This window comes from Xyrauchen texanus, chromosome 13 (genome assembly GCF_025860055.1).
Source record: "Xyrauchen texanus isolate HMW12.3.18 chromosome 13, RBS_HiC_50CHRs, whole genome shotgun sequence".
NCBI lineage: Eukaryota > Metazoa > Chordata > Actinopteri > Cypriniformes > Catostomidae > Xyrauchen > Xyrauchen texanus.
In genome coordinates this window covers 18,144,576-18,172,505 of record NC_068288.1, presented here as the reverse complement: position 1 = coordinate 18,172,505, position 27,930 = coordinate 18,144,576, and the positions used below count along the sequence as shown (strand labels likewise).

General features: G+C 38.7%; 1 protein-coding gene across 1 annotated transcript in view; it reads left to right on the top strand.

Annotated features, from left to right (window-relative positions):
- The window catches only part of LOC127654070 (ubiquitin carboxyl-terminal hydrolase 43-like), a 72,902-nt gene that overhangs the window by 13,380 nt on the left and 31,592 nt on the right, over positions 1 to 27,930 (top strand). The window contains exons 3-4 of the mRNA XM_052141042.1: positions 8,156 to 8,291; positions 16,569 to 16,713. Of these exons, the coding sequence (XP_051997002.1) occupies positions 8,156 to 8,291; positions 16,569 to 16,713 (281 nt within the window). The remainder of the gene's footprint in view (positions 1 to 8,155; positions 8,292 to 16,568; positions 16,714 to 27,930) is intronic.

The following is a 27,930-nucleotide window of genomic DNA, read 5'->3' as shown; positions in this document are numbered from 1 at the left end:
CGTGCTAGGGGCACTAAAGGGACGATTATTTTTTACGTACCCGGCGGGGCTTCGAGCGGGGCAGAGCAGGTTGTATGGCGTCGGGAGGCAAAAGTACGTCCCGAGGCTCTGGTGCTGAGAAAAGACTCGAAGCACTTACCTTGCTCTGCACACCCGATAGGGGGCGGGTTAGTGACTGAGGAGGAGGTCCAGCAACGGCGTCCTCTAGACTCGTCAGAACCGGCCAGACGGGGGACAGTCGTGGCTTGGCTGGAGGCGGGGGGTCCGCGTCAAGGGGTCTGTTGAGGTCTGGCAGCAGAGTGCCGTGAGAATGGCATTTGCTGGCCGGGTGACCCAGAGACAAAGGAAATAGCTCTTTTATTGAGAATGTGGGTACCGCAGCCCTGCTTTCTGAGGGGTGCGGCAAATGAAATAAACTCAAACAAGGATTCTCCTCTCGGCCCTCCACCGGGGGACGGAGTGGTCTTCTTACCAGCTCTGAAGCAAACGTCTTGGTCTCTGGGTCAATCGTCTCAGGAGTGCCAGGGAGCCTTCCGGGTCCTCGAGGGGGTCCTTGAGACGGGGGGCGTGCGCTTCCTGTAGGGTGCTCGACATGGGAGCCGAGAGCTGGGCCCAGGTTGAGGCGGAACAGCACGTTTCTTCAGCACGTTTCAGGAGGACGTCCTCGGCGAGCAGACGGGGCTTGGCCTGTGGCGGCAGGGTTGCGGCGGGGCAGGATATGTGAAATGGCCTCCATCTGCTTCTTCACTGCATAGAACTGCTGGGCAAAGTCCTCGATGGTGTAGCCGAAGAGGCCGAACTGAGAAACCAGCTCGTCGAGGAATCGTGTCTTGTCCGTCTTGTGCATTTCGACCATGTTCAGTCACAGATGATGTTCCTGAACCACGAGAGTGGCCATCGCCTGCCCGAGTGACTGCGCTGTGGCCTTCGTGGCCCTGAGGGCGAGGTTGGTCGGGATCAGAACTACCCTCGTGCAGATCTTTAAATGCCTTGGCCTGGTGGACTTGCAGAAGGGCCATGGCATGCAGGGCGGAAGTGGCCTGTCCAGTGGGCTGTAGGCTTTGGCGGTCAATGACGACGTTGTCCTACAGGTCTTGGAGGGTAGCACAGGGTGACTCCGCCAGGTGGCGGCGTTCTCTGGGCATAGGTGGAACACAACCGCCCTATCCACCTGGGGAATCGCCGTGTAACCGTGGGCCGCTCCGCCGTCGAGGGTAGTGAGAGCAGATGAGCGAGGGGCTTTGCGACGAGCATAGAGGGGTTCTCTCCATGCAGCATTTACCCGCCTTTATACCTGTATGTCCGGGGGCGGGACATGCAAATTCTTTCCACCAACTTCTCATTGGCCTTTTTTCATAGATCAGAGGTATATTCGGCTCTCAAGAGAGACCTCTAGTGTCGCTTTGACACATCGTCGAAGTGAGCAACAGACAGGGAACTGATGAACACAGTTACACATACTTAGACTATACATAACAGACTGTGCATGTGCGAGAAGTTGACGAAAGAGGGATCCCTTCTAGACACGAGCGATTTTGCAATCTTGCAAACTCAACCAGTCCTCGCAATATTTGCGGTAGCTTGTAATTTTTTATAATTCCCACACATTTTCTGCAAAAACACAAATCTGAGGGAATTCCATTGCGTTCTTTCGTGACAGTGGCAAAACTAATGTTCGAAAAGCTTGAAGCAGTCGCAACATATCCAAATGCACATCTGCCGTTTGTATCATCTCTATAGTAACAGTGTAGCGTGTCCTCCATTTTGTGCGTTCACTATCAAAATCCTTCAAAACTTTTAGGTGACCTCAGACAGCACACATACATCACATCTATAATTTAATCTTCAATCTGCGTTTTGCGAATGTGACACAAAAACCAGCGTTTATACAAAGAATCCCTAACATTCACTTAAAATCCCCATTAGTTGTGTAATAAAATGTGATTAGAATTTGAAGTGCTATCAATATATTAGGCTACAAATCTGGTAATGGGAATATATGCTGAACACTTGTATGCTGAAAGTAAATGTTCATAAATGTTTTTACTTATATAATATGACAATATGACAAAAATGACAGTTTTCATATATGTAACATGTTTTTTAAACACTTGTGGAATTTAAATGTATACATAAACGCTCAAATATATGAACTCTAATTGTATTTGTTCGTATATTGCCATATACCAGATTTAAATATCAGACAATGTAATAATGGCAACAGGCCTAATTATTGAATCCTCATTTTTGTTTTTAGTTCAAAGATTTATTGTATGTCTATTTTAAACAGATGTTTCTTGCATTATCTTCAATACCCACAGCTTTCACCTAAATGTATGATATTTTTGTGTGCATATTTCTTTGGTTGCTAACTGCATATTCAGTTATTATGCACTAAAATATTTACAATGTAATTAACCCAATTACAGAGGTATATAATGATGATTTGTGAGTTTTCACTGCTAAACAACCCCAAAAAATGCAGCAAATTGCATCGCAAAATTTTTGAAAAACAGCAGCAAATTCAGCCATTTTGTAATCCCAGCTATCCAAATTACGTGGCCATTTCCTAACTGCACCATAATTTGATGACCAAACTTTAATTGTGGCACTGATTACATTGTGACAACCAGAAAAGTGAAATTCCTGAAATTTTTGCCACAACATGGCATGGTGCCAGTCCGTCATGACGATGTTGTGGCAACGTTGTGGATCAGTGGCATCACAAAGGATGAAGACAAAGGACCCAAAAACAGAGATGATGGTTCAATGGTTTTATTAACCCTCTGGGGTCTGAGGGTATTTTGGGCCCTGGAGAAGTTTTGACAGGCCTTGACATTTGTGCTTTTTTCAGTTGCTTAAAAAATATTAATGGCTAAAGTCTGATTACACTGTATTCAGCACAAACTGGGCTACAATAATACAGGTGAAACTCGAAAAATTAGAATATCGTGCAAAAGTTCATTAATTTCAGTAATTCAACTTAAAAGGTGAAACTAATATATTATATAGACTCATTACAAGCAAAGTAAGATATTTCAAGCCTTTATTTGATATAATTTTGATGATTATGGCTTACAGCTTATGAAAACCCCAAATTCAGAATCTCAGAAAATTAGAATATTTTGAAAAGGTTCAGTATTGTAGGCTCAAAGTGTCACACTCTAATCAGCTAAACACCTGCAAAGGGTTCCTGAGCCTTTAAATGGTCTCTCAGTCTGGTTCAGTTGAATTCACAATCATGGGGAAGACTGCTGACCTGACAGTTGTGCAGAAAACCATCATTGACACCCTCCACAAGGAGGGAAAGCCTCAAAAGGTAATTTCAAAAGAAGTTGGATGTTCTCAAAGTGCTGTATCAAAGCACATTAATAGAAAGTTAAGTGGAAGGGAAAAGTGTGGAAGAAAAAGGTGCACAAGCAGCAGGGATGACCGTAGCCTGGAGAGGATTGTCAGGAAAAGGCCATTCAAATGTGTGGGGAGCTTCACAAGGAGTGGACTGAGGCTGGAGTTACTGCATCAAGAGCCACCACACACAGACGGGTCCTGGACATGGGCTTCAAATGTCAAACGTCTTACCTGGGCTAAAGAAACAAAGAACTGGTCTGTTGCTCAGTGGTCCAAAGTCCTCTTTTCTGATGAGAGCAAATTTTGCATCTCATTTGGAAACCAAGGTCCCAGAGTCTGGAGGAAGAATGGAGAGGCACACAATCCAAGATGCTTGAAGTCCAGTGTGAAGTTTCCACAGTCTGTGTTGGTTTGGGGAGCCATGTCATCGGCTGGTGTTGGTCCACTGTGCTTTATTAAGTCCAGAGTCAACGCAGCCGTCTACCAGGACATTTTAGAGCACTTCATGCTTCCTTCAGCAGACAAGCTTTATGGAGATGCTGACTTCATTTTCCAGCAGGACTTGGCACCTGCCCACACTGCCAAAAGTACCAAAACCTGGTTCAATGACCATGGTATTACTGTGCTTGATTGGCCAGCAAACTCGCCTGACCTGAACCCCATAGAGAATCTATGGGGCATTGCCAAGAGAAAGATGAGAGACATGAGACCAAACAATGCAGAAGAGCTGAAGGCCGCTATTGAAGCATCTTGGTCTTCCATAACACCTCAGCAGTGCCACAGGCTGATAGCATCCATGCCACGCCGCATTGAGGCAGTAATTAATGCAAAAGGGGCCCAAACCAAGTACTGAGTACATATGCATGATTATACTTTTCAGAGGGCCGACATTTCTGTATTTAAAATCCTTTTTTTTATTGATTTCATGTAATATTCTAATTTTCTGAGATTCTGAATTTGGGGTTTTCATAAGCTGTAAGCCATAATCATCAAAATTATATCAAATAAAGGCTTGAAATATCTTACTTTGCTTGTAATGAGTCTATATAATATATTAGTTTCACCTTTTAAGTTGAATTACTGAAATTAATGAACTTTTGCACGATATTCTAATTTTCCGAGTTTCACCTGTATGTGAGCAACATGTATGTACAGGTTTGTATTTTTGAGAAAATGCAATGTTTATGCATGGGTTTTGAAAAAACTAAAATTTTAAGTCACTGAAGTAAGGTCATATAACAAATACTAAACATTTGTCCACAAGACTTTTGAGAACTGGATCTTGTAGCTGGAGTTTGTGCTACAAAATTATGTTAAAACCATCCTGATCACTCATTCATACAAAACAATATAGTAATTTAACTTTTGTAAGACACTATTAGTGTCGATAGGTAATATGCGAGGAGGCGTGAACCATCTTGAATATGGATGTATTTCACACCTGAGGATACAAAGACCCCTCCCCTGGGCCTATCAATGAGGGATAGAGAATGAATGTGAGGAGACTTGATGATCAAAATCAAGTTTTAAGTTAAAAGAAGTAATCTGACTATATATTTTCTTTACATAAAGACTTTACTTAATTTTAGACCTACACTACCATTTAAAAGAAGTCTCTTCTGCTCACCAAGACTGGATTTATTTGATCCAAAATACAGAAACAACATTGATATTCTTAACTCTTTACAATTTAAAAGAACAGTTTTCTATTTAAATATATTGTAAAATGTCATTTGTGATCAAAGCTGAATTTTCACCATCATTACTGCAGTCTTCAGTGTCACGTGATCCTTCAGAAATCAGTATAATATGATGATTTTCTAATATGGGCATATTTAAAGTGCATTTTACTAATTTAACCCTAACATATATTTGCAAGCACAAGCTTTGTTGATGATAATGAGGCATTTTAAACACTAGATAAAATATAATCTAAATATTCATATTATTTTTAGCATAGCATAAATTTAAATGCCTGCTTTAGCAGAAACAACATATACATGTAACTAAAACTTGCTTATTAGGAGTCATATTTCAAATGTCAATACTCTGAATCCTGGCTGGCATGTCTGGAAACAGTACCACTAGTAAAATATGAGCATGTTATATAAACTATCATGTCAGCTAATGAAAACTAATTGACTTACTCGTCTGAAATTGTATCCTTGGCTGGATCAAATCTCTCTTCAAAATACAAACGTTCATCGGAGTCCCGCTCTTCTTCTGAGGAAAATGTGAAATCTTCCATACTATCCTGGAGCTTTCTCGTCTGTGTATTGTTGCAAACACGCAGAAAAATGAATGAAATGTGTTTAAATCATACCTCACAGTCGCCTGTGTATCGTTGCAAACGCGCAGAAAAATGAACGAAAAGTGTTTACAACCTCACAGTCGGGGGGCGTCAGAGCATGTGAGCGTAGCGGAGCGTGAACGTAGCGGGGAGCGGAGCGGCAATACTTCCTCCTGAGCGGAGAGCGCCTTTCTGAAGATTCCGCTCCGCTCGCTCCGTCCGCTCAGCGCCGCCGCTCTACCCGAATGCCCTATTGTGATTTGCTAGTTCGAGAATCGGTGAATTAGCTAAAGCAATAGTGGGTTGGTTATGGAGTTCAAATATTGTTTTAAGGAAGTTGCGAGCCTTATGCATAAATGCACAGTAAAAATCACAGTTAAGAACGAGAAGGGAGGAGAAATTGAAAGGGAGTGTGGAGAGACTGTGAGAGTTAGCAAAGATTCATATTGGAATCTAAAGCGTCACATTGCCAGAAAGCACGAGGATGTGCTACGCAAACATGGTAGTGCAGCAAAAGGTGAGCTATAGCCTATACCATTCGAAAATAAATTAATAGATAAACTTTAGAACGTGCGTTTCTTTTACTAATGCCAGTAAATCATCCAGGTGTGCTTTGATAAGATGTTGTTAAGTGCATTTCACCTGTGTGTGCTTTTATGAGCATTATAGACCAGATGTGTTTTGTGAAGTTCTACATGCGCGCGCGCGCGTGCGTTTTAATATGCCTGTTTTGCAACTGCAGTTATGTTCACGGAAATAAAATAACGAAAATCAAATATACCTTTTCAGTTATTGCATTTAATAGGCAAGTTTGCCAAAGGGCTAGACATGTTTTTTAATTAAGTTAATTTAATGCATTTAAATGAATGAAAAGAACAGACTTTTATTCAGAATCACCCCGAAATAACTTCTATTTATAATCCTAGCTACTGTAATATATACATGTATTCCAGATATTCATTACAAAGTACAAACAGAAAGCAAGTAGCCTACAGAGACATTTTATGTCTGAGCGGGATCTGAGCGGGATTTGTTTTACCGGTGAGCGTGAGCGATTCATCAGTGGAGCGTTCGCTTGGGACGCGAGCGACTGAGTGGAGCGCACGCGCATAGAGCGGAATATTGAGCTGAGCGTCACACCGCTCCGCTTCGCTCACATGCTCTGGGGGGCGTGTACATTTGCGTTGTTCGATTCAGCACATTAGCATATCAATGGCACGCTCTGCATTGTTGTAATCAAACCAAACAAATTTCATAATTACAGTCTTTAGCTCTGCCCAACCAGAAGTCGTCATTTTGGATCTTTTGAAAATCGCATGCTCTTAAATTTTAAATACTCCTCCTAGGGGATTCATGTGACCTGCACCAAATATGTGCAACATGCCAAGACATTGTAGATGCTAAAATGCGAACAGATTTTTTTTAATATATTTAATGGTGTTGCCATGGCAATGCAATAAATTAGTGGCAACAAATGTGAAACAGGAAGTGTCTCATATCTTCTGCATGCATTGTGTGATTTAGATCAAAATTGGCTGTATGTTCGGTCTTGGGAGCTGATCACATGGATGTGGATTTTGTGGATCATGGTCTTTTGTGCACCACCACCTGACAGCAGGAAGTGTGACACAGAATTAAAAATAGTCCTTTTACATTTACCCAAATCGCTTCCTTGAGCAGAATATTGCACTACAGATTGCTAAATTTGTTGAAAGGGGAAAGCGAGATAGAAAAAGCACACTGTGCATGGTTGCCAGATTGCACAAAATAAGTTTAACATTAGGCAGAACATTTCCAATTTGCGCAAGTATAAATCACAAACTGGGGGTGTTGCATCTCTTATATGGCAACCCTGAGCATGTTAAACGCTTGTAGAGACGCGTTAGGTTCCAATGGAAGTTAAGTGAAATATCTTATGATAAATGAGCCACGGGCAACATTAAACCTTATGGAATGCCTGATCCGTATGTTGCCCATGTCTGCCTTAGTGTGTCCCACAACACATCAAATGTGTTTTATAAATAAATAAATTAATTCCTTTCACATGGCAATTCATTATTTACAGCATATTTGCAGGGGTATTGCATATTTATTGCTCATAATCAAACAATATGTCTCCCTTGGCCAAGGTTATTGCATAACATCATCATATCATAGGGCTTGAAGGCAACGGTTATCTTTTGGCAAGGATATTACACGAATAACGTTCACCCTTATCGTAGGGCCCAAACGCAGCGATTTTCGTACTGCAGCATTGATTTTACAGACAACGACCACCTCTGTCAGAGGGCTCATAATCATCTTTTGGCAAAGGGTATTGCACAACAATATCACCTTTATCATAGGGCTCAAACACAACATTTTTCATCCTTTAGCAAAGAAGGAACTTTGGTAACATGGACTTTGCAACCTGTGTTTTGTTCTAATTTATTTAATATTGTTTTAATTAAGGTCTGTTTGTGTGTATGTATTACATGATGTTCTAAATATGTATGCACTGTCTGTTTGTGTTTTTAGGGCCCTGAATGTGACTCTGGTGTTTAACACTGAAGGGCAGTGCTTTCTAAGAGTGGGGTTGGCTTTGCCTCTCTTTGGGTCTGTCTTGACACTCAGGGCCATAGTAGCAGAGGAGGGGAAGATCTCTCCAGACCAGGTGAGAGCTGTTGGTTCTGTGTGTGTGTGTCCACTATCTCTTTTTCTTTCCTTTTCATAATGTACACTGCAATCCACACATGCCCCATTAGTTAATAAAATGTTGTGTTGTATTAAACGCTCCAACAACAAAAGAAAATATCAACGAATGCACTTTCACGGCTTTTCAAAGGAAGCAAAAAATATATAGTGCTTGATAACAGCAGTAAAAAGAGAGAAATACCTGTAGGCTACATTTTCTGTCACTCCCTAAGCAGCTATGTTAGAAGCTTCATCGCAGTGGAAACTCGATTTTTAAAACTTACTGCAGGGTAATATCATACAAAATTCAATGTTACAAATTTACACCAAATATTTTTCAAATTGGAAATATAAAATTTTTGCTACATTTACATTGCTAAATAATGTGGAAATGCATCATAACATGTCTGTGAAAAGGGTCCATGACACTTGTGACTGAAAATTATTGATTTTGAATGATCACTAGGTGTCCATGATGACACAAACAAAAAGTTACTGAGTGCAATTTTAAAAGCTGCCACAATGACAAACAATGTTTACATGCATTTTCATGGTTTTTAAACTTACCAAATTTTGTTTTAAAGGATTCATATAGGTGCTCTTTAACCCTCTGGGGTCGATGGACGCGCTGGCACGTCCTGCTGGGTATTTTCGTAATTACAGCGGAAACAACTTAAAATACTCCGTCATTTTTGGGTATACAGATAAGTGTAAGAGATCATTAGAAACTATAAAGGGTCTACTTTTATTTGTGTACACTCACAATAACAACAAAATCTTGTGCTTTTGTAAAATAAAGAAAATAAAAAGCTTTCAGCAGTCTCTGTGTTCACGAGCATATTTCAGAAACACGTCACAAAAATGAACTGAAACTCCGCGAATATTTTTCACACAAATGTGAAACATATGTCTAAAGAAAGCTTAAAATTTCTACTTTTAAATAAAACAATTCAAATTTAAAACAAATATTCTCCTGCAATGTAATCTGTATGAAACAAAGCGATGTACATTTTCTTCTGGCTCAACTCATTATCTCTAATGTGATCACACCCAAGGGATCAAGGGAAATGTGCACGCCCCCGACGGTGAGATTTAATGTAAACACAACACAGCTCAACTTTTCTGCGTGTCTGTTATGATACACATGCGATCAAACTCCTGGATATTAAGGAAGAGTTAACATTTTCCTCAGAAGAAGACCGGGACTCCGATGAACATTTGTATTTTGAAGAGAGACTTGATCCGGCCGAGGATATAATTTCAGACGAGTAAGTCCTTTAGTTTTCATTAGCTGACATGCTATTTTATATAAACATACATATTTTACTAGTGGGACTGTTTCCAGACTTGCCAGCCAGGATTCAGAGTATTGACATTTGAAATATGTCCTAATAAGCAAGTTTTAGTTACATTTAAATGCTGTTTTGGTAAAGCAGATATTTAAATTGTATGCTGTATGATATAAATATGATATGTAATATGATATAAAAATAAATTATTAGATTATATTTTAACCCGTGTTTATGCCGCCTCATTATCATAAACAAAGCTTGTGCTTACAAATATGTGTTCAGGTTAAACGAGTAAAATACACTTTAAATATGCCCATATTAGAAAATCTTCATATTATAATGATTTCTGAAGTATCATGTGACACTGAAGACTGCAGTAATGATGCTGAAAATTAAGCTTTGATCACAAATTGCATTTTACAATACATTCAAATAGAAAACTGTTCTTTTAAACTGTAAAAATAGTTCACTCAATGTGTTTACTGTAAAAACTGTTTTACTTTTACTGTATCAAATAAATGCAGCCTTGGTGAGCAGAAGAGACTTCTTTTAAAAAGTAGTGTTGGTATAAAATTAAGTAAAGTCTTTATGTAAAGAAAATATATAGTCAGATTACCTCTTTTAACTTAAAACTTGATTTTGATCATTAAGTCTCCTCACATTCATTCTCTATTCCTCATTGATAGGCCCAGGTCCTCAGGTGTAAATGACCTCCATATTCATGATCATTCATGCCTCCTCGCATATTACCTTTCAACACTAAAATTGTTTTACAAAAGTTCAATTACTACATTGTTTTGTATGAATTAGTGTTCAGGATGGTTTTCACATCATTTTGTATCAAAAACTCTAGGCTACAAGATCCAGTTCTCAAAAGTCTTGTGGACAGATGTTTAGTATGTGTTATATGGCCTTATTTCAGTGACTTAAAAATGCATAAACATTATTTTCTCAAAAATACAAACCTGTACACACATGTTACTCACATATTATTGTAGCCCAGTTTGTGCTGAATACAATGCTGTCAGACTTTAGCCATTAATATGTTTTTAAGCAACTGAAAAAAGCACAAATGTCAAGGCATGTCAAAACCTCTCCAGGGCTCCAAACACCTTCAGACTCCAGAGGGTTAAGAAAATGGTTTATTCCAGGGTTTTAGCAGAAAGCATCGTTACTAAAACATCAAGTAAACAATAATGCTGATTTCCTTATGTCGTTTAAGGGATTTAAGAGAGGCAGTTTAACACACCTAGGTTTCTTCCAGAGAACGTGGCTTATTGTGTCCATGTAAATGCATAAGTGGCGTTCGGATGGGTGTTTGAGTGTACGTGTGTGGAACAGACCTTATAACAAAAGCCATAGGAGAGAGCCCAACAACAAGTCAACACAATGGAAAGAATTTAACATTTCTGGCAGTAGAGTAAATCACATACACTATAAACTATACCCATTTATACACACAAATGTAGAATATCAACTGTCCCTTATGTCCGTGCATATGTGCTAGTACATTGGGGGGATCCCAGAGTTTTATGTAAGAGGGAAACCCCACTACTGCATTGCAATTCAGCTGCAGGTTGCGATAGTAACTTGTTAAACAAACAAACTCTAGAATATCTGAAAATAAAGCAAATCAACAGAGAGTAAAATTACGAAGTCTCTCTTGGATCCCATGTTTGATATTTACACAAGCGTAGAGGGGAAATTACCTTGCTGCTTCCTGACCCGTATGTACAGTATCTGTGATTTAACAAAATACCGCTTATACAGTGCATGTAAATGGAACGCTGTTTTCTCGCAATAACCTGCTTTCTGGTGTCCATGTAAAAGCAGTCAATGTATGAGGTCGGAATCATGGGTACAGGGCACAGCCTTCCCCAGAGATTAAAGGAAAAAATTATTACTGACTGCCCGCTTATCCTTTAGTACAGACATACTGTATGTGGACACTGAAATTATGTGCTATTGCTATTCTAGATGGTGTCTCCCCTAGTGATGTCCTGTTTGTGAACAAATCATATGGTCCTAGAATCTTCTTTTCTAACTCTTCTTTGCAATGAACCACTCCAACTAGTTCACAAATCAGACTGAACTCACCAGTCTCAACAGTCCTCGAGTCAACAGTACAATGAGTCACTCGTAACAGTTCACTGAACTGAAAATCGCCTCTTTTGGAGGTGGCCAACACACACTGAGAACTGATGAGCTGCTGACATTGAGCATGCATGTGAATAAGGGGCAAAATGTATGTTACTGTGTATTTTGCTGAACAGCAGAAAGTATAACAAATAAAACATACTGGAATTATGCTTATGACTTGATTGTATTACCATTTTATGAACGTATGAATATGATCCGGTCGCAGCAGTTCTCGAGTCAACAGTACTCTGATCCGGGGACAGCAGAACTGCTGATCATTGAGCTGATGATGAGCATGCATGAACTGAGGACATAAATGAGTGGGTGAAACGTTTCAGTCGAGAGATGTAAATGAATCTGACTATTGATTATTGTGCATGCAAATTATATTTGAAGTTACTATGAGCTGGATGGTTTCTGTAAAAAGGATGAGTTTATTAAGACTAGTTTAACCACTTCATAGACACATAGAACATCCGCGTTTGTACATCAGTGTCAGTATTGGGTGTTTTAGGTGAAACACTTTAATATAGTATGTATTGTAAAATCACTAAATTAAATACTAATGATAATAAACATACAGTTGAAGACAAAATTATTAGCCCCCCTATGAAATTTCAATAATTTTTCAAATATTTCCCAAGTGATGTTTAACAGAGCAAGGGGATTTGAACACAGTATTTCTTATTATATTTTTCCTCTGGAGAAAGTCTTATTTATTTCAATTTGCATGGAATAAAATAATTATTAAAACAAAAAACTGCTAAGGTCAATATTATTAGCCCCCTTAAGAAATGATCTGTTTGATTGGCTACAGAACCAACCACTGTTAGCCAATGACTTGCCTAATTAACCTAACTAAACCCCCATGCCTTTAAGTTGCACTTCAAACTGAGGATTAGTATCTTGCAAAACAACTAGTGAAGTAATATAAAACTGTCATCATGGCAAAGACAAAATAAATTTGTTTGGACTTGAGGAAAAGTATTGTTAATGCTCACAAAGCAGGAGAAGGATATACACATTTATCAAAGCATTTTCAGGTGTCAAGAACTGCCGTGAGAAGTATTATCAAGAAGTTTGAAGAGACACACACACAGTGGAGAACAAGACTGGCAGAGGCAGGAAGCAAAAGATTTCAAAAACCTTGGAAAGAAAACTGGTGAGAGAGGTTTCTAAAGACCCAAGAACAACTGTCAAGACACTATTGAATGATTTAGCCAAGTCTGGGATTGATGTCTCAACGAAGATGGTCACAAGAGCCCAGCACAAGAATGGACTGCAAGGTTGCAGACCAAGTAAAACTCCACTTCTGAAGAAGAGACACCTTATTATAGGAAGGCCTCTGCTGGCCTAATATGCCAAATAACTAAATATTTTTCATCCTTTCATTCTCAATCACCGTTTTGCCTATGTATTTTTAATCGCTTTTTGCTTTTTTTTTTTTTTTGTCATCAGCCATATCATCCTGCAGCTCTCACCTGGTTGCCCTCTAAAGCTAAGCAGGGTTGAGCCTGGCCAGTACCTGGATGGGAGACCTCCTGGGGAAAAACCATGGTTGCTGCTGGAAGTGGTATTAGGGAGGCCAGTAGGGGGTGCTCACCTTACGGTCTCTGTGGGTCCTAATGCCCCAGTATAGTGATGGGGACACTATACTGTACAAAAGCACCGTCTTTTGGATGGGACATTAAACCGAGGTCCTGACTCTCTGTGGTCATTAAAAATCCCTAGGGCACTTTCTCGTAAAGAGTAGGGGGTTTAACCCCGGTGTCCTAGCCAAATTCCCCCCATTGGCCCCTATCTATCATGACCTCCTAATAATCTCCATCCCTGAATTGGCTACATCACTCTACCATCCCCTCTCCACCAATAGCTGGTGTGTGGTGGGCGTTCTGGTGCACTATGGCTGCCGTCGCATCATCCAGGTGGATGCTGCACATTGGTGGTGGTTGAGGAGATTCCCCCTATACCATGTGGAGCGCTTTGAGTTAAAGCTGGACTTCTAGAATAGCGCTACATGTAAGTTGTTGTTGTTGTTGTCGCTTTTCACTCTTAATTAATCTACAAACAAATGAAGATGATCGAAAAGTTTATCCAGTCAGAATTTATTTCTTGATGCTTACAAGCAAAGTGTGACAGCTGTTTTACAAATCGCATGCCAGAAGCTGAACTCCTTAGCCGAAGCAGTGCGTGGGTCTGAGCTCCACCCCATTCAGGCCTTCGGAATTTCCACAGAATCCCTCAACAGTGCAAATGAACGAGCAACTAAAGTCAGATTGTCAGATTCATCAGCCATTCAGATTTATATATTTGTTCTTGGTGGGTGTGATCTTTAGGATATGTCCCAGTAGAGGCCTTCTAGCTGGCCTTGAGTGCTTTAAGTGATGTATGTATTTCAAGAGATAAAAGCGCGAGATCTTGTTGACGAGTCGGCTGTCATCACTGCTGATACTGCCGTTGAGAAAGAGATCCTTATGGATTTAAAAACCTAAGATGTTCTGCATGATCGGGCAAGTAAATTGGTAAATGCTTTTTGCATTGTTATAGTAACAACATGTGTTTTCTAAGATTAAATTAGGCTGCTTGAGAATTCAGTGTCGGATCAAGTTTTGAAAAGCAGTGATGTGTTCCATTCCATTGCAATGAAATGCATCTTAAAGTCAGAATTAAAACTTGTAGACTCGTGCAGAAATCCTCAAATCGATTTCGCTGAGATGTAAGTGCATAATGTCACACAAACATGTCAACACTCAGGGAGATATACATAGTAAGTGATAAACATTCACTTTATAAATAATATTGATAAATGTTTCCACATTACATGATATTAAAGCTTGTTTAACAAACACCTGCAGAAACAAGTGTGTAAAACATGGTAAATTATAATATCTTTTGACAATCGTACACCTGAAGCACAAATGCTAGCGCTGCAGTATTATTTATCAGTTGGGCTGCTAGGAGACATCTCTAATGAGAGTCAAACCCCTGCTAAGCTAATGGTAGCGTTGCAGTTCTGAATATCTGGGAATGGAATGCATTTATGCTTTCAGTTGTTTTTTGTCTTTGAAGACTGTAGTGTACACATTTGTATGGAATCTTCAAGTTTTTTTTGGCAATATCAAGTATAATTATAGCCTTCATTCCTCAAAACAATGATTGACTGATGACTTTCTAGAGAAAGCTGATTCTTTTTTGCAATATTTGACCTAATATTGACCTTAAGATATGCCAGTCTATTGCTTACTGTGGCAACTCAAACACAAGGACAATGTTAAGCTTCATTTAACGAACCAAATAGATTTCAGCTGTGTTTGCTATTATGGCAAGTGATTGTCTAGTACCAAATTAGCAATTTAGCATGATTACTCAAGGAAAAGGTGTTGGAGTGATGGCTGCTGGAAATAGGGAAATAGTAATGTGCTGTTTTTTACATCAGTAATGTCCCGACTATACTTTGTGATCAGTTGAATGCCACTTTGGTGAATTAAAGTACAAATTTCCTTTCGAAATAGCAAAATCTGTACCTTATTCCATACATTTGGCTGCCAGTGTTGAATCTGATTGGATGAGAGACGTTCCATGAGCACTGATGGTCTGACACCATCAGCACTCCGAGGCTTCGCTGTGTGTGTATCACTACGCTTGTGTCCGTGCCATTCTAAACTAAAGTGTAATAGCAGTGCAGATCTGTGAAGAGCTATGGTTTGTCTTTTTGTTTTAGTTTTTTACATTACATATGTTAACCAGCAGGTGGTGGCAAACTTGTTGTGTGTAAGATGAGCCAGTTAGGTGAATCCGCATCAGCCGTTTACATACAACAGCTCTTTGTGATTGCTTACTACACTTACTACACTACACTACACTTCTAAAGCTAAGAAATAGCTTTAAACGAACAACTTCAGCATTACTGCTGAGAGACACAACAGACTGATTAATTACACAATGGGTGCTGTTTAAAATGGCGGAGGACATTGCAGTTTCTATAGTGATCGACTCTTGCGCACCGGCTACCGCTTCTATGCTATCTTTCCACTAAGAAAGCTTACCTTCAGAAAGCTGACAGCATCTCTGCTTGGGTGTGGTAACAGTTGATCGTACACACTCCATCTCTCTCTCTCTCTCTCTCTCTCACTCTCTCTCTCACACACACACACACACACACACACACACACACATCCATCCTTGTTTATCCAGTTACTTGTTTGAAATGGCACAAGCTGTGATACTATTTCTGAAGTAAAAAAATTTAATTACTAATGGAGGCTTGGACAAATAATTTGGTTTGAACCAAACAGATTCTGATCGGTCGCGTAAGAAGGTAGTTCCATACACAAATGCGTTTTTTATGACCATACTCAGTTTTCCTCATTTTTAAAAATTTACTTGTTCATTGAACTGTTGTATATAAGCTATTTCACACTCTCATTCATGCTACATGACCCTATATCAGCACAGAGTTGATGTAGGGCCATATCTATATATGTATTGTATTTTGAACCCTACTATATGAGTATGTGGTAGATAGGGAAGAAAACAGTGGTGCAAAATATTTTAATAAAGTGAGATAATGAGAAATATAAAGAAAACAAGCAAGAGAGACAAACCTACCACTGAGTCTAATAGTTTGTCATGCTGAGCGTTTGAGCTCAAATCCTCTTATCTGTTTGTTTGTGAAAAGACAACAGCTTCTGGAAAATAATAGCTGGAAAACAACTTGAAATCTTCTGTGTTTACTAGGACTCAAGTTTCTCATTCCTCAGAATAATCAATTTCACGGTGCACAAGAATGTTTCTGATCAGATAAAAATTCTTTGTTTCACTTTTAGGTGATTTTGACAGATATGAACTCCAATGGATTCCAACGTTCTTTCTCTGATGAAGATGATATGACGAGTATCTCAGAGAGTGATGTAATCTACGCCTTTCAGGCCCCTCCGCTCATCATGAGAGGAGGCTCCATGCGATTCTCAGGTAACCATAATGATACACATGTAATTCAAGGCAACGCCTTGAGATCCTTATTTTCTGAGGTGTCAGTGACATCGACAGTTTGAGGTAGTATACGAAAAGTTTTTTTTTTTTCTGATTTCTATCCTTATTGGAAATTTTTTTTGCTAAACCAGCTGAGCACCAGCTTGACCAGACCGGGAAACCATCTAGACCAGCTTAAACCAGCTAAGACAGACAAACCAACTTGGGCTGGTTTAAGATGTTTTTTCAGCAGGGTTTGACACTGAGTTAGACCACCCCCCCTCGCTTCAACCGCACACATTTTCTCCAAAGCCCTGCCCTTCAGTGATATCTGAATCTGCACAATGACTGACAGGTATAGAGTGCTTCTAATAAAAAGGGTGGGCTGCTCCCCTGACACTTTTTAGCTGTTTACAGAGCAAAGGGATGTCACAAAGACAGGTGTGATTTCTCAGGACACCTATTTCAATGGTGTTTGACAGATAGTAAGGCTATTTTATGGTAGTATTAATAAAATGCTTTATGTTAGTATTAATAAAATACTTCCAGCACATTTAGGACAAATTTAAGCATGCAAGGCAATGTGCTATACACTGGAAAATATAATATTACAGAGAAAAAATTGCAATACATAGGAATGTTTCCAAGTCAAAATTGAATTTTCAAACTAATGATGCAGATATATCAGTGAGCATTACAAATGAGATACATCTTTTGCACTCAGCTTCTGACAAAATCATCTTACATTCACTGGAAGTTAAATTCAGATATAGGCCTAACCTTTAAATAGCATGTTAGTTTAGCATGACTCTCAGATGAACAATAGAAGATCAATAATGTGTTGCGTTTGAATGCATAAAAAAATGGAGGTTGTCAAATGTGGACTACGCAAAACAATTCTTTGTTGCAGCGTAATGCAGATGATAATAAAGCCTTAAAATGTCCCGATTAGTTTGTAGGTTTAGAGTTTACTCGTGTAGTTTACCCTGAAATCTGTGTAGAAAGATATGTATAAAATGTGTCTAGGTATAAACAGTAGATAACAGAATTAGAATTGTAATCTAGGTCTTTTTTAACAGTTTCAGTGCCATAAGCATAGTTAAGACCATAGCTCCTCATTACTGTGGTAGATCAATGTAGTCTTTCTTAAAAATAAATTATAGTATTTGTTATGGAGAAAAGTAGTAGCCTAAACATATTTAGAAACTTTAAATATAAACATCTGCCTCAGATAGACTAATAAAAGACTAATAGATTCAACCTAATAGATGATTTAACATGAAACACATTTATTTTGTCAAAATACCAGATAAGTATTGTGGTTTGTAGCGACATATCGAGGCAAGCCCGGTTCAAGTGATCTGTTCAAATAAAATAAAATCCCTTTATTGTCACTCAACCATATACACAAGTGCAACAGTGGGTCAAAGTCTTGGGTGCAGTTCCAAGCAAAATAGCAGTGTTGTAATCAGTGGAAATAAATATGAAGTGTTGTGTTGACATTCAGCTGTCGGTTGATAGTCAGTTGCCATTGTGTTATTAAGAGAAGAATGAAATGTGAGTCCAGTCTAAGGCTAATAAAGTGTGGTGCTGATATATGTATCGTGAGCGATCAAGAGTTCAAAAGTCTTGATTGCTTGGGGGAAGAAGCTGTCATGAATTTGGCTGGTGCAGGTCCTGATGCTGCAATACCATCTGCCTGATGGTAGCAGTGAGGGCAGCCCATGGCTAGGGTGGCTGGAGTCTCTGATGATCCTTCAAGCTTTTTTCACACATTGCCTGGTATAAATGTCCTGGAGAGAGGGAAGCTCACCTCCGATGATGTGTCTGGCGGTTCGCACCACACTTTGCATGGCTTTGCGGTTGAGGGTGGTGCTGTTGCCGTATCAGGCAGTGATGCAGCAAGTCAGGATGCTCTCTACAGTGCTGGTGTAGAACCGTGTGAGGATGTGGTGGTTAATTCCAAACTTCCTCAGCCATCTCAGGAAGAAGAGGCACTGGTGAGCCTTCTTCACAACAGCCTCAGTGTGGATGGACCATGTGAGTTCCTCAGTGATGTGGACACAGAAGAACTTGAAGCTGCTGACTCTCTCCACCGGTGATCCATTGATGGTGATGGGACTGTGTTCTCTGTCTTTTCTTCTGAAGTCCACCACAAGCTCCTTGGTCTTACTGACGTTGAGGGAGAGGTTGTGCTCCTGACACCAGCGTGTCAGATCATTCACCACCTCTCTGTAGGCTGTTTCATCATTGTCAGTGATCAGACCTACCACCGTCGGATCATCAACAAACTTAATGATGGCATTGGAGCTATGTGTTGCCACACAGTAATGTATGTACAGGGAATACAGGAGTGGGCTGAGATCACAGCCCTGTGGGGCTCCAGTGTTGAGGGTCAGTGATGAGGAGATGTTGCTACCCATTCTAACCACCTGGCATCTGCTTGACAGGAAGTCCAGGATCCAGCTGCACAGCTAGCTGTTTAAGCCCAGTGCCCGGACTATGGTGCGCTATGGTGTTGAATGCTGAGCTGTAGTCTACAAGCAGCATTCTCACATATGTTCCTTTTTTCCAGGTGGGAGAGAGCAGTGTGTAGTGTAGATTCAATGGCATAATCAGTGGATTGGTTGTTGCGGTGAGCAAACTGCAGTGAGTTCAGTGAGGCAGGCAGCACAGAGCAGATGTAATCTCTGATTAGCATCTAAAAGCATTTGCTGATTATAGGGGTCAGAGCAACAGGTTTTTTAAGGCAGTCATTTAAGCAAGTGATTTTGGATTGCTATCCTATCTGATCCTATCTCTGCCCACATATCAAGGGAAGCCTGGTCCAGAGTGACAGTAGGATAGAGCAGAGCTGATTATGTGAAAACCAGGCTTCAATCATGTAAAAAATGTGTTTCAAATAAGAAACATATTTAGCATGCATAAAGGTGCTCAACACAAGATGGATATCATTAATTTGCTTAGAAAATTTAGCTTTGGGCAGCCATTGAAAACTTTCCAATGTAAGAAAAACCCTGGGATGCTACTGCTGCTGCTGCTTGCTTTTAATTTTAATAAAATTTTATTTCATTTCATTTTTTATTCAATTAATTAATTTGAAAAAACATCATGATATTTGTTTCTTTGAGTTTCTAAATAATTTATTATACAAGGGCATTTCATGAAGGGAGGTGGGTAAATTTACCAATTTAAAGTACTAATTCACCCAAAAATAATAATTCTCTTTTAATAATTTTGGGTGAGAAACAGACCAAAATATAATTCCTTTTTAACTATAAAAATTGCCATTTACATTCTCGTTGGCGTGATCATGATTTGAAGCTTGATTACACTTCCTTGCAATTTAAAGAGATTTGCAGTTAAAAAGTAGTTATATTTTGGTCTGTTCCTCACCCAAAATTAATGGATAAACTTTAAGCTGCATTTATGTCTGTTTTAGAGCTTGAAAATTTTGAACCCCATTGACTTGCATTGGATGGATAAAAACACATCATACACCTATGAAAAAATCTTAGTTTTTTCCCACAGAAGAAATTAAGTCATTTGAGTTTAAAATGGCATAAGGATGAGTAAAAAATTAGAGAATTATCATTTTTATTTGAACTATTCCTTTATTTAAAATATCAATCCAGGTGACATTAGCAGTACTTCCTCACAGGTTCATCAGACCAAGCCACCTACTGTCTTGATAATGTCTTACATTAGTTTCAAGATGGCTGGACAGGTTTAAACATGGTGTAGGATATTCAGTACTGAAGAATTTAGATGGGAACCGTTAAAATGCCCTCATTCTCACACCATTATATGTAAGGGAATTTAGGGTCTTGATATATGTGAGCTATGAACTAAATTAAACTGTCCGTATCATACATTATTATGTAATGAAATGTAGCGAAATCTTTTAGAAACAGGGATGAGATTATTTATCAAAATATACCACAGTCAAATCATCTTTGAATGCAGACAAACTTTATTGCTATTCTAAACATAAATCTAATCTAACACATATACACATGAGACAGGTTGGTGAGAAGACTGACAGAATGTGAAATAAATTATCAATACATTGAAAATTTACTTTATGGAGTCTGTTGACAATGCCTTAAGAATCATTTATCCTTATTTGAGTCCACATCGATTTGCTATCGGATTACCCAAAGTATTTAACTAATACACCAGCAATTTGAGCACAATATTGGAGATGTACTTGTGTGTCGTGGTGTTTCCTTGCATTCTTTGTGTTGCTTGGTTCTTGGCTCTTCGTCAAAAGTTTGTTCCGTCAATGGACCTCTGTAAGATCAGATAGTTTTTGTCTGTATGAATGATGAGGTTGGCTTTGAAGCAAGGCCTTCTCATGAAGGATCCGCGACTCCCATTGGAGAGTGAGCGGTTTCCTTGGGACATCGAGTCCCGAGCTTCCTTGGACCTCAAATGGCATGGATCTGGTTCCGAAGATATCCAGAGAAGACCACGAGGGAAGAGCAAGAGCAGAGAGTGCAGAAAGGAAGAGACAAGAGATGACAAGTGAAGAGAAGAAAAAAGCGTTCTTCCTGTTTGGACCCATTTGAAATGAAATTGGCTGCATCCCCAAAGGTGTCCTGTGCCAATCAGAAGTGAGTTTTCAGAGTCACATGGTCAACTGGGCTGTCTTTTTCAACAGTTGATTTTATAGTCCTTTGTTTCAGAGTCTTACAAATCTCCCACTCAAAATTTGTGCATATTTAATCATTAACTTTTATATCTTGAGGATGGTAAAAGAGACATTATATTCGTTGTCATCAGCTTCCTCCATGTAACCAAGCAAGCATTTGCACACCAAATTTTACATTCTTTCATGAATATTATACGTGTAGTTAACAAAACATGAAAATCCCTGGTTAAAAATCATACTGGTTAATTCCTTGGTTATACAACATGGATAAAACATTACACACATTTTAAAGAGGTACATCAGGCTATAATCGTTCATTTGTCAGTTAAACAAGTTACCACAGTTCAAAGGAATTGTCAGAATTATCTAGCAAGACTAGGTATTGTATAAATCGTGGATTTAAATGCATTCTGTACATTTTAGAAGGTTAAATTTGTAAAGTGCTGTGCTGTGTAAAATGTTCTTGGATTAAGATGAAATGTGTTAGTATTAGAGTCGTGCAAATCTGATGATCTTTTGGAAACCTTTCAAGGAAAAGTCTGCTTTAACTCTGTGTGGAAGTTCAGAAGGTCATGCTGAGGGGCCTTTCTGACCAATTACCCTTTTTGCTTTAAATTAGGTTGTTTAGAGTGTCTTGACCATTTTATTATCCAAAGACAGGCCTCCAGTAGGACTGTTGATGCTTGTTCCGTTAATTTATGATGTTGAAGAATTCCAGGATTGCAATGGTTGTTTTTTAAGATTCAAATCAGGTTGCTACAATTTTTCTCCATGTGTAATACTACAATGGTCAAATGCTGAGGTGCACAGTTTCATCTGATTTCCATGTTTTAAATATGCTCGTAGTGAGATTTCTTTCTGTTTTATCTCACTGGCTCTTATTTTTCCTGGTTTTCTCTGCCGTTTTATTTAGCTGCGGGTGGTCAAGGTTTGTGTCATTGCTCTAGCATTGCTTCAGTACTGCTTGTTGGAACATTCCATTTTTTTTCCAATTGTAGCACTACACATTCTACAGTTTATACTGTTAGATCACTTACAAACTGCTTCAATGCTATGCTTTTGATTTTAGTCATGTTGTTCTTAAATATGTATATTGTGTTTGTTGCTATAATGATTGGTTTACGTATTTAGGTTAGATGTAATTTAAAATGTAGTAGTATTTGTAGTAATATTAGTGACAATAGTTGACATATATTAGTGACAAGACACGGCTGGTCATCTGATCTCAACATGGTGACCCACATGAGGGTGTGACCCACTCCATGTAGAATAGAACAGCTTTTTCTAGACCACTGATATTAGTTCATTTCATGTGAGTGCTTTATTTTAATCATATTTGACAAAAGTGCCATTCATTACTTTGTATGTAAATTCAGTCAAGAAACATTTTATAACACATACAACTGCTCAGCGGTCTGTCAGCTTTTGGCTAATAAGTGTATTTTAGCAATTTGCATATCATCCATCACTGTAATTACATCACTGTTCGTTAGCATGTACAGTACATATGCCACTACAGTTATCACCCAAACAAAGGTAGTGTCAGTCCAAAATTGTAAAATAAGACGTAGTCCATATCACATGTATGTTTTAAATATGGCTAATACTGAAAAAACTGCAAAAAAAATCAGGCTCATGAACTGTAGATCCAGGTTTTACCTTAACTCTGTACAGTATTGTCTTTTTCTACTGCAGTGAAATATGTTTTAAATCAGTAGAGATTGTGTTGGGTGTCTGCCAAGGTGTCTGTATTGAAAAATGAACTTGTGCTTGTGCAATGTTTGGAAATGTATATTCCATCTGATGAATAATAGCAAGAGTGGGATTACTGCAAAGAAAGACAAATGGATTGGGAATTAGACTCTGTCAATGCTCTCATCGGTATGCTGCTCTCACCCTTACATATAAACTTCCATTATGGTGTAACACTCTTTTACAAACAGTGCAATGAGAGAATGCACATGCACGTTCAGTTGAAGTAAATTCTTTTCAGATTTATTTGCATATCACTTTGTACAACAGTAATTGACTGAAAGGAATAAATAAGTTGGAAAGTAACCTTGGGCAGAATGTCAGACCAGTGCCTGCCAGCAGATGGCAGCAAAGGAACCATACTGGTCTTAGCTCTGAACACTCCTCTGTCTGGTCCTCTGAGGCTATTTAAGCTTTGAACTATACCTGCCCAGTACTCAAGCTTGAATTGTCTTTGAGTATGGTGTAGCATTATCCTGTGACTGCTTGGTGACTGTTTGATTATCTTCAGTTTCCTGTTTGTCACTCTTGAAGTGAATACCTTAGTTGACTAATCACTGAGGAGTTTTGATTTTCTTTTTCACCCCTCATGGTGCCTTTTGTTTCAATAAATGAGCGAGTGTGCTTCTTGTGGTGATAGAGAATCAAGTATCAAAGGATAAATCCTTCTTCCTTTACTTCTAGTCGAGGCGATTTTTAAATAAGCACTAATGCTACACGTGCGAAGATTTTTGTATTCAGGTAAAAATACTGTTTACATGCTATACAGCTGTATAGCATGTAAACAGTATTTTTACCTGAATACAAAAATCTTTCAGAATAGGTTTTGTCCTATTGCAAAATATCATCCTTATTAAGAAAATGTAATTTTAAGCATAATGTTTTTCACCGGAAATGTAGATCACTTATACTTAAGATGTTTTAGAGTGTATTAAAGGGATAGTTCATCCATAAATTAAAATTATATCTTTCTCGCTTACATATACTCACTACTTTACACACTCCCTTCCAAACCTGTAAGTTTTACTTATGTGGAACAAGAAGGTTGATACTTTTTATCCATACAAGACTCTAAATGTGGACTATGGGTAACATGCTGCCTAAGATCTCCCTTTGTGTTCCATGGAAGAAAGTAAGTCTTATGGGTTTGGAAACACATGAGTGTTGAGTAAATGCATTCTGTACATTTTAGAAGGTTAAATTTGTAAAGTGCTGTGCTGTGTAAAATGTTCTTGGATTAAGATGAAATGTGTTAGTATTAGAGTCATGCAAATCTGATGATCTTTTGGAAACCTTTCAAGGAAAAGTCTGCTTTAACTTTTGGAAGTTCAGAAGGTCATGCTGAGGGGCCTCGCTCAGATAAATAATTGTTTTATTTATGTATTTATTTATTTATGGGGGTGGTAATTCCAAGTATTTGATTTTGGAAGGTTTTTACACAGTGGATTATCCCATTTTGCTTTGTGTTGCAACAGGTTGCAACCAGAGGACATGTATGCAATGCAAAGTGGTGCCATGTAAAGGGGGGCACCAGCGGCTCACTATAGGTGGAACAATCGTCTTCCTCGACCCCTCCAACACCTCCCCCCTCAATTGACAGATACATGCGGCAAAAAATTTTCTTTTGCATACCCGCTCGGAAATTTGTAATTGCACCCCTGCAGCCTCCAATCTAGACCTGGTTCTGTAACAAGTGACTTACAGATAGAATATAATTACAGCTCATCTACTGTATATTATTCTGTTTATGGCCTCCTATCCTTTATATTGTGCTTTATTTTATGGGTGATATTAAATTTTAAATTATGTTAGGAGTTCAATGTTCATTTTTGCTGACATTGCTTGAAGACACATATAGTATGCATACAGCTTCCACTGCAGCAAAGTATTTGGAGGCAGTTTGTCATAATCATTATGCCTCATTACAGGTGACAGTTAGTACGTACATTACTGATCAGCACTCAAGTGTGGGTTTCGCATCTTTTGCCACTCTGCCAATTTTGTTATGGAATGGAGAAAATATTCTTGAAAGAGATCACAAAAATAAGTTTGATAAAATACCTCACTTGACTCTGTGACAGCACTAGACTGTGTTGTAAATGGCAAACAAATATGTGTCTACGGGTCACACCTTGTCAAAAAGTAGTAATACCCGAGTGTTTTTTTGAGGTTTAATTAGGAAGAGACCTGGTTAGAACAAAACACCACATGGAAACCCTAGTGTCCCAATTTGATAAGCAAATGAGCTACAAGGTCATACATCAATCAGCAACAACATTAAAACCACCTGTCTGATATTTTGTAGGTCCCCCTTGTGCCGCCAAAACAACGCCAACCTGTATCTCAGAATTGCATTCTGAGATGCCATTCTTCTCAACACAATTGTACAGAGCGGTTATCTGAGTTATCGTAGACTTTGTCAGTATGAACCATTCTGGCGATTTGCTGTTGACCTCTCTCATGAACAAGGCGTTTCCGTCCACAGAACTGCTGCTCACTGGATGTTTTTTGCTTTTGACACCATTCGGAGTTCTAGAGAATGTTGTGTGTGAAAATCCCAGGAGATCAGCAGTTACAGAAATTCTCAAACCAGCCCGTCTGGAACCAACAATCATCCATGCGATTATCTAATCAACCAATTGTGTGGCTGCAGTGCTTAAAATCATGCGGATACAGGTCAGTAGCTTTAGTTAATGGTCACATCAACATCAGAATGGGGAAAAAATTTGATTTCAGTGATTTGGACCGTGGCATGATTGTTGGTGCCTGGTGGTACAGGTATGCAAGGCTAAAAAAATGACTGAATACTGTGCTTATGCCAAAATTAACATCAAACGTGTCAATATATACCGTATACTGTGTGCGAGAAGTAGCTGTACATGAAAAGAATACATTTACTTTAGCCTCTACAGTAATTATGAGGATAAAGCTCAGAATGTACCATGTTGTATTTGGGTTGAGGTTTGGCTGGATAGCATGTTTCAGTTAGCTTCTGCTGTTAGATTCCTTAACTACACTATCTGGATCTTTTTTCATTAATACCTTTTCAAAAAGCGGCTGTTAAATCTCAACATTTAAATAGCAACATATAAATGGAAAAAAATGTCAGTTCATAATAGTAGATGTATTTCCAGTGCGTTACTTTAATACTACCTGCTTTTGAAATCTCCAATTGTGTTAATACTTTGTGCTGAAAACAGTCGTGCTTCTCAAATGTTTTAGCATAATTATCTGTTTCTCAGGAAAATAGCACATTTTGGCACTTCATTAACATGCAGTACACCCACAGTGTGCACGCATTTACTCACAGACAGCGCAAACACTTCCATCCACAGCCACTTACGCTGGCAAGAAAATTGTGATTAGAATTAGCGCTCTCACAAAAATTGGATAAGATGTATCACACAATGTTTACACGTAGCACTGCATTAGCATGGCCAGGAAAAAGACCCCGAATTTCCATTTAATATGTTTCTGTCTGCTGCCTTTCACATCTCATCTTAGGATAGTTACTAGCGAAGTGTATGGGACTGTGTGCATTCTTGTGGTGCCAATCAGTTTTGTCATGACATAAGTTTCCTGTGGTTCCAGAGTAATCAGTGACATGACATTTACGGCTCCGATGACTGGCTCAAAAAAGTGGTTACCTTGAGCAAAGATGGTGGATTTCAAATCACATACATCTGGGTGGTCATGCGCCAACTGAGCAACTACTATTCAGATGAATGGAAATGCATACAGATCTATATCTGGATATTATAGACTTCCTTGCTTTGTGTAATATACCATTTCCTTTGTGATTATGTGACAGTAGCAGTGTTTAGTATAATCCAAAGGAGCTCACATTTAGAGCATAGATTAATTATTAGTAGTTTGCTCAATCCTTATTGCAGATTCAATTAGATTTGTTTTTTTTTTTATTTATTTAATTTAGTTTTTTTACCAGAGCATATCTCCATCCATTCAGGAAATATGATAGACAGACCAGGTTAGTGGGCCACCTGTCTGAATTGTTGTTAGATATGCCCAAATATGGGTCTTGCTATCTCTCTCACTCTACAGAACGCCTGAGCTGAATTACCTGACCTGTAGGGTTACTTACAACCCCAAATCTGAAAAAGTTGGGACTGTATGAAAAATGCTAATAAAATCAAAAAGAATTGATTTGTAAATTATATTCACCCTTTGCTATAAGCACTACAATTACACATTATATGATGTTTTACCTTGCAAATTTAATTGTATGCTTTTTTTATGTACAGTAATTTCCAATCAGATGATTGCAACACACTCCAAAAAAGTTGGGTACAGAATCCAAGGATCTTAAGACACACTTTTAAAATGTAAAATGTTTTAACTTGGCATGGCATCTTAAAAATGTGGTGCTCCTACTCGCGATGCTAAATAAACAGTGAGGCACAGTGCAAAGGTCAAAGATATCCATCTAGTGCATGTTTATATAGAAAAACTCTTTAAAATAAAAATGCAGAGGTTCACTTCTGATTGAAATGAAAGAGCATAGCATGTGCCAGCATATGCATGTGCCAGCATATGCAAAGGAAACAAAAGGGATGTTAGATTGATGAAGAAATCAAATTTGATACGTGTATCCATTTTCCCCTGCTTGTCATATACGTCAAGGTGGCCCAAATTAAAGAGTTGTCCTAAAGTGGCCCTAGTTTGGACAACTCTGATCTAAATTGATGTTGCTTTAGATGCAAGTGATTCCCGATTCAAACCCCCTTCTTATATAAAGCTTTTTAACAAAAACAAGTAAAATCGCTACTGCATAGATAGGCCTATTATTAGGT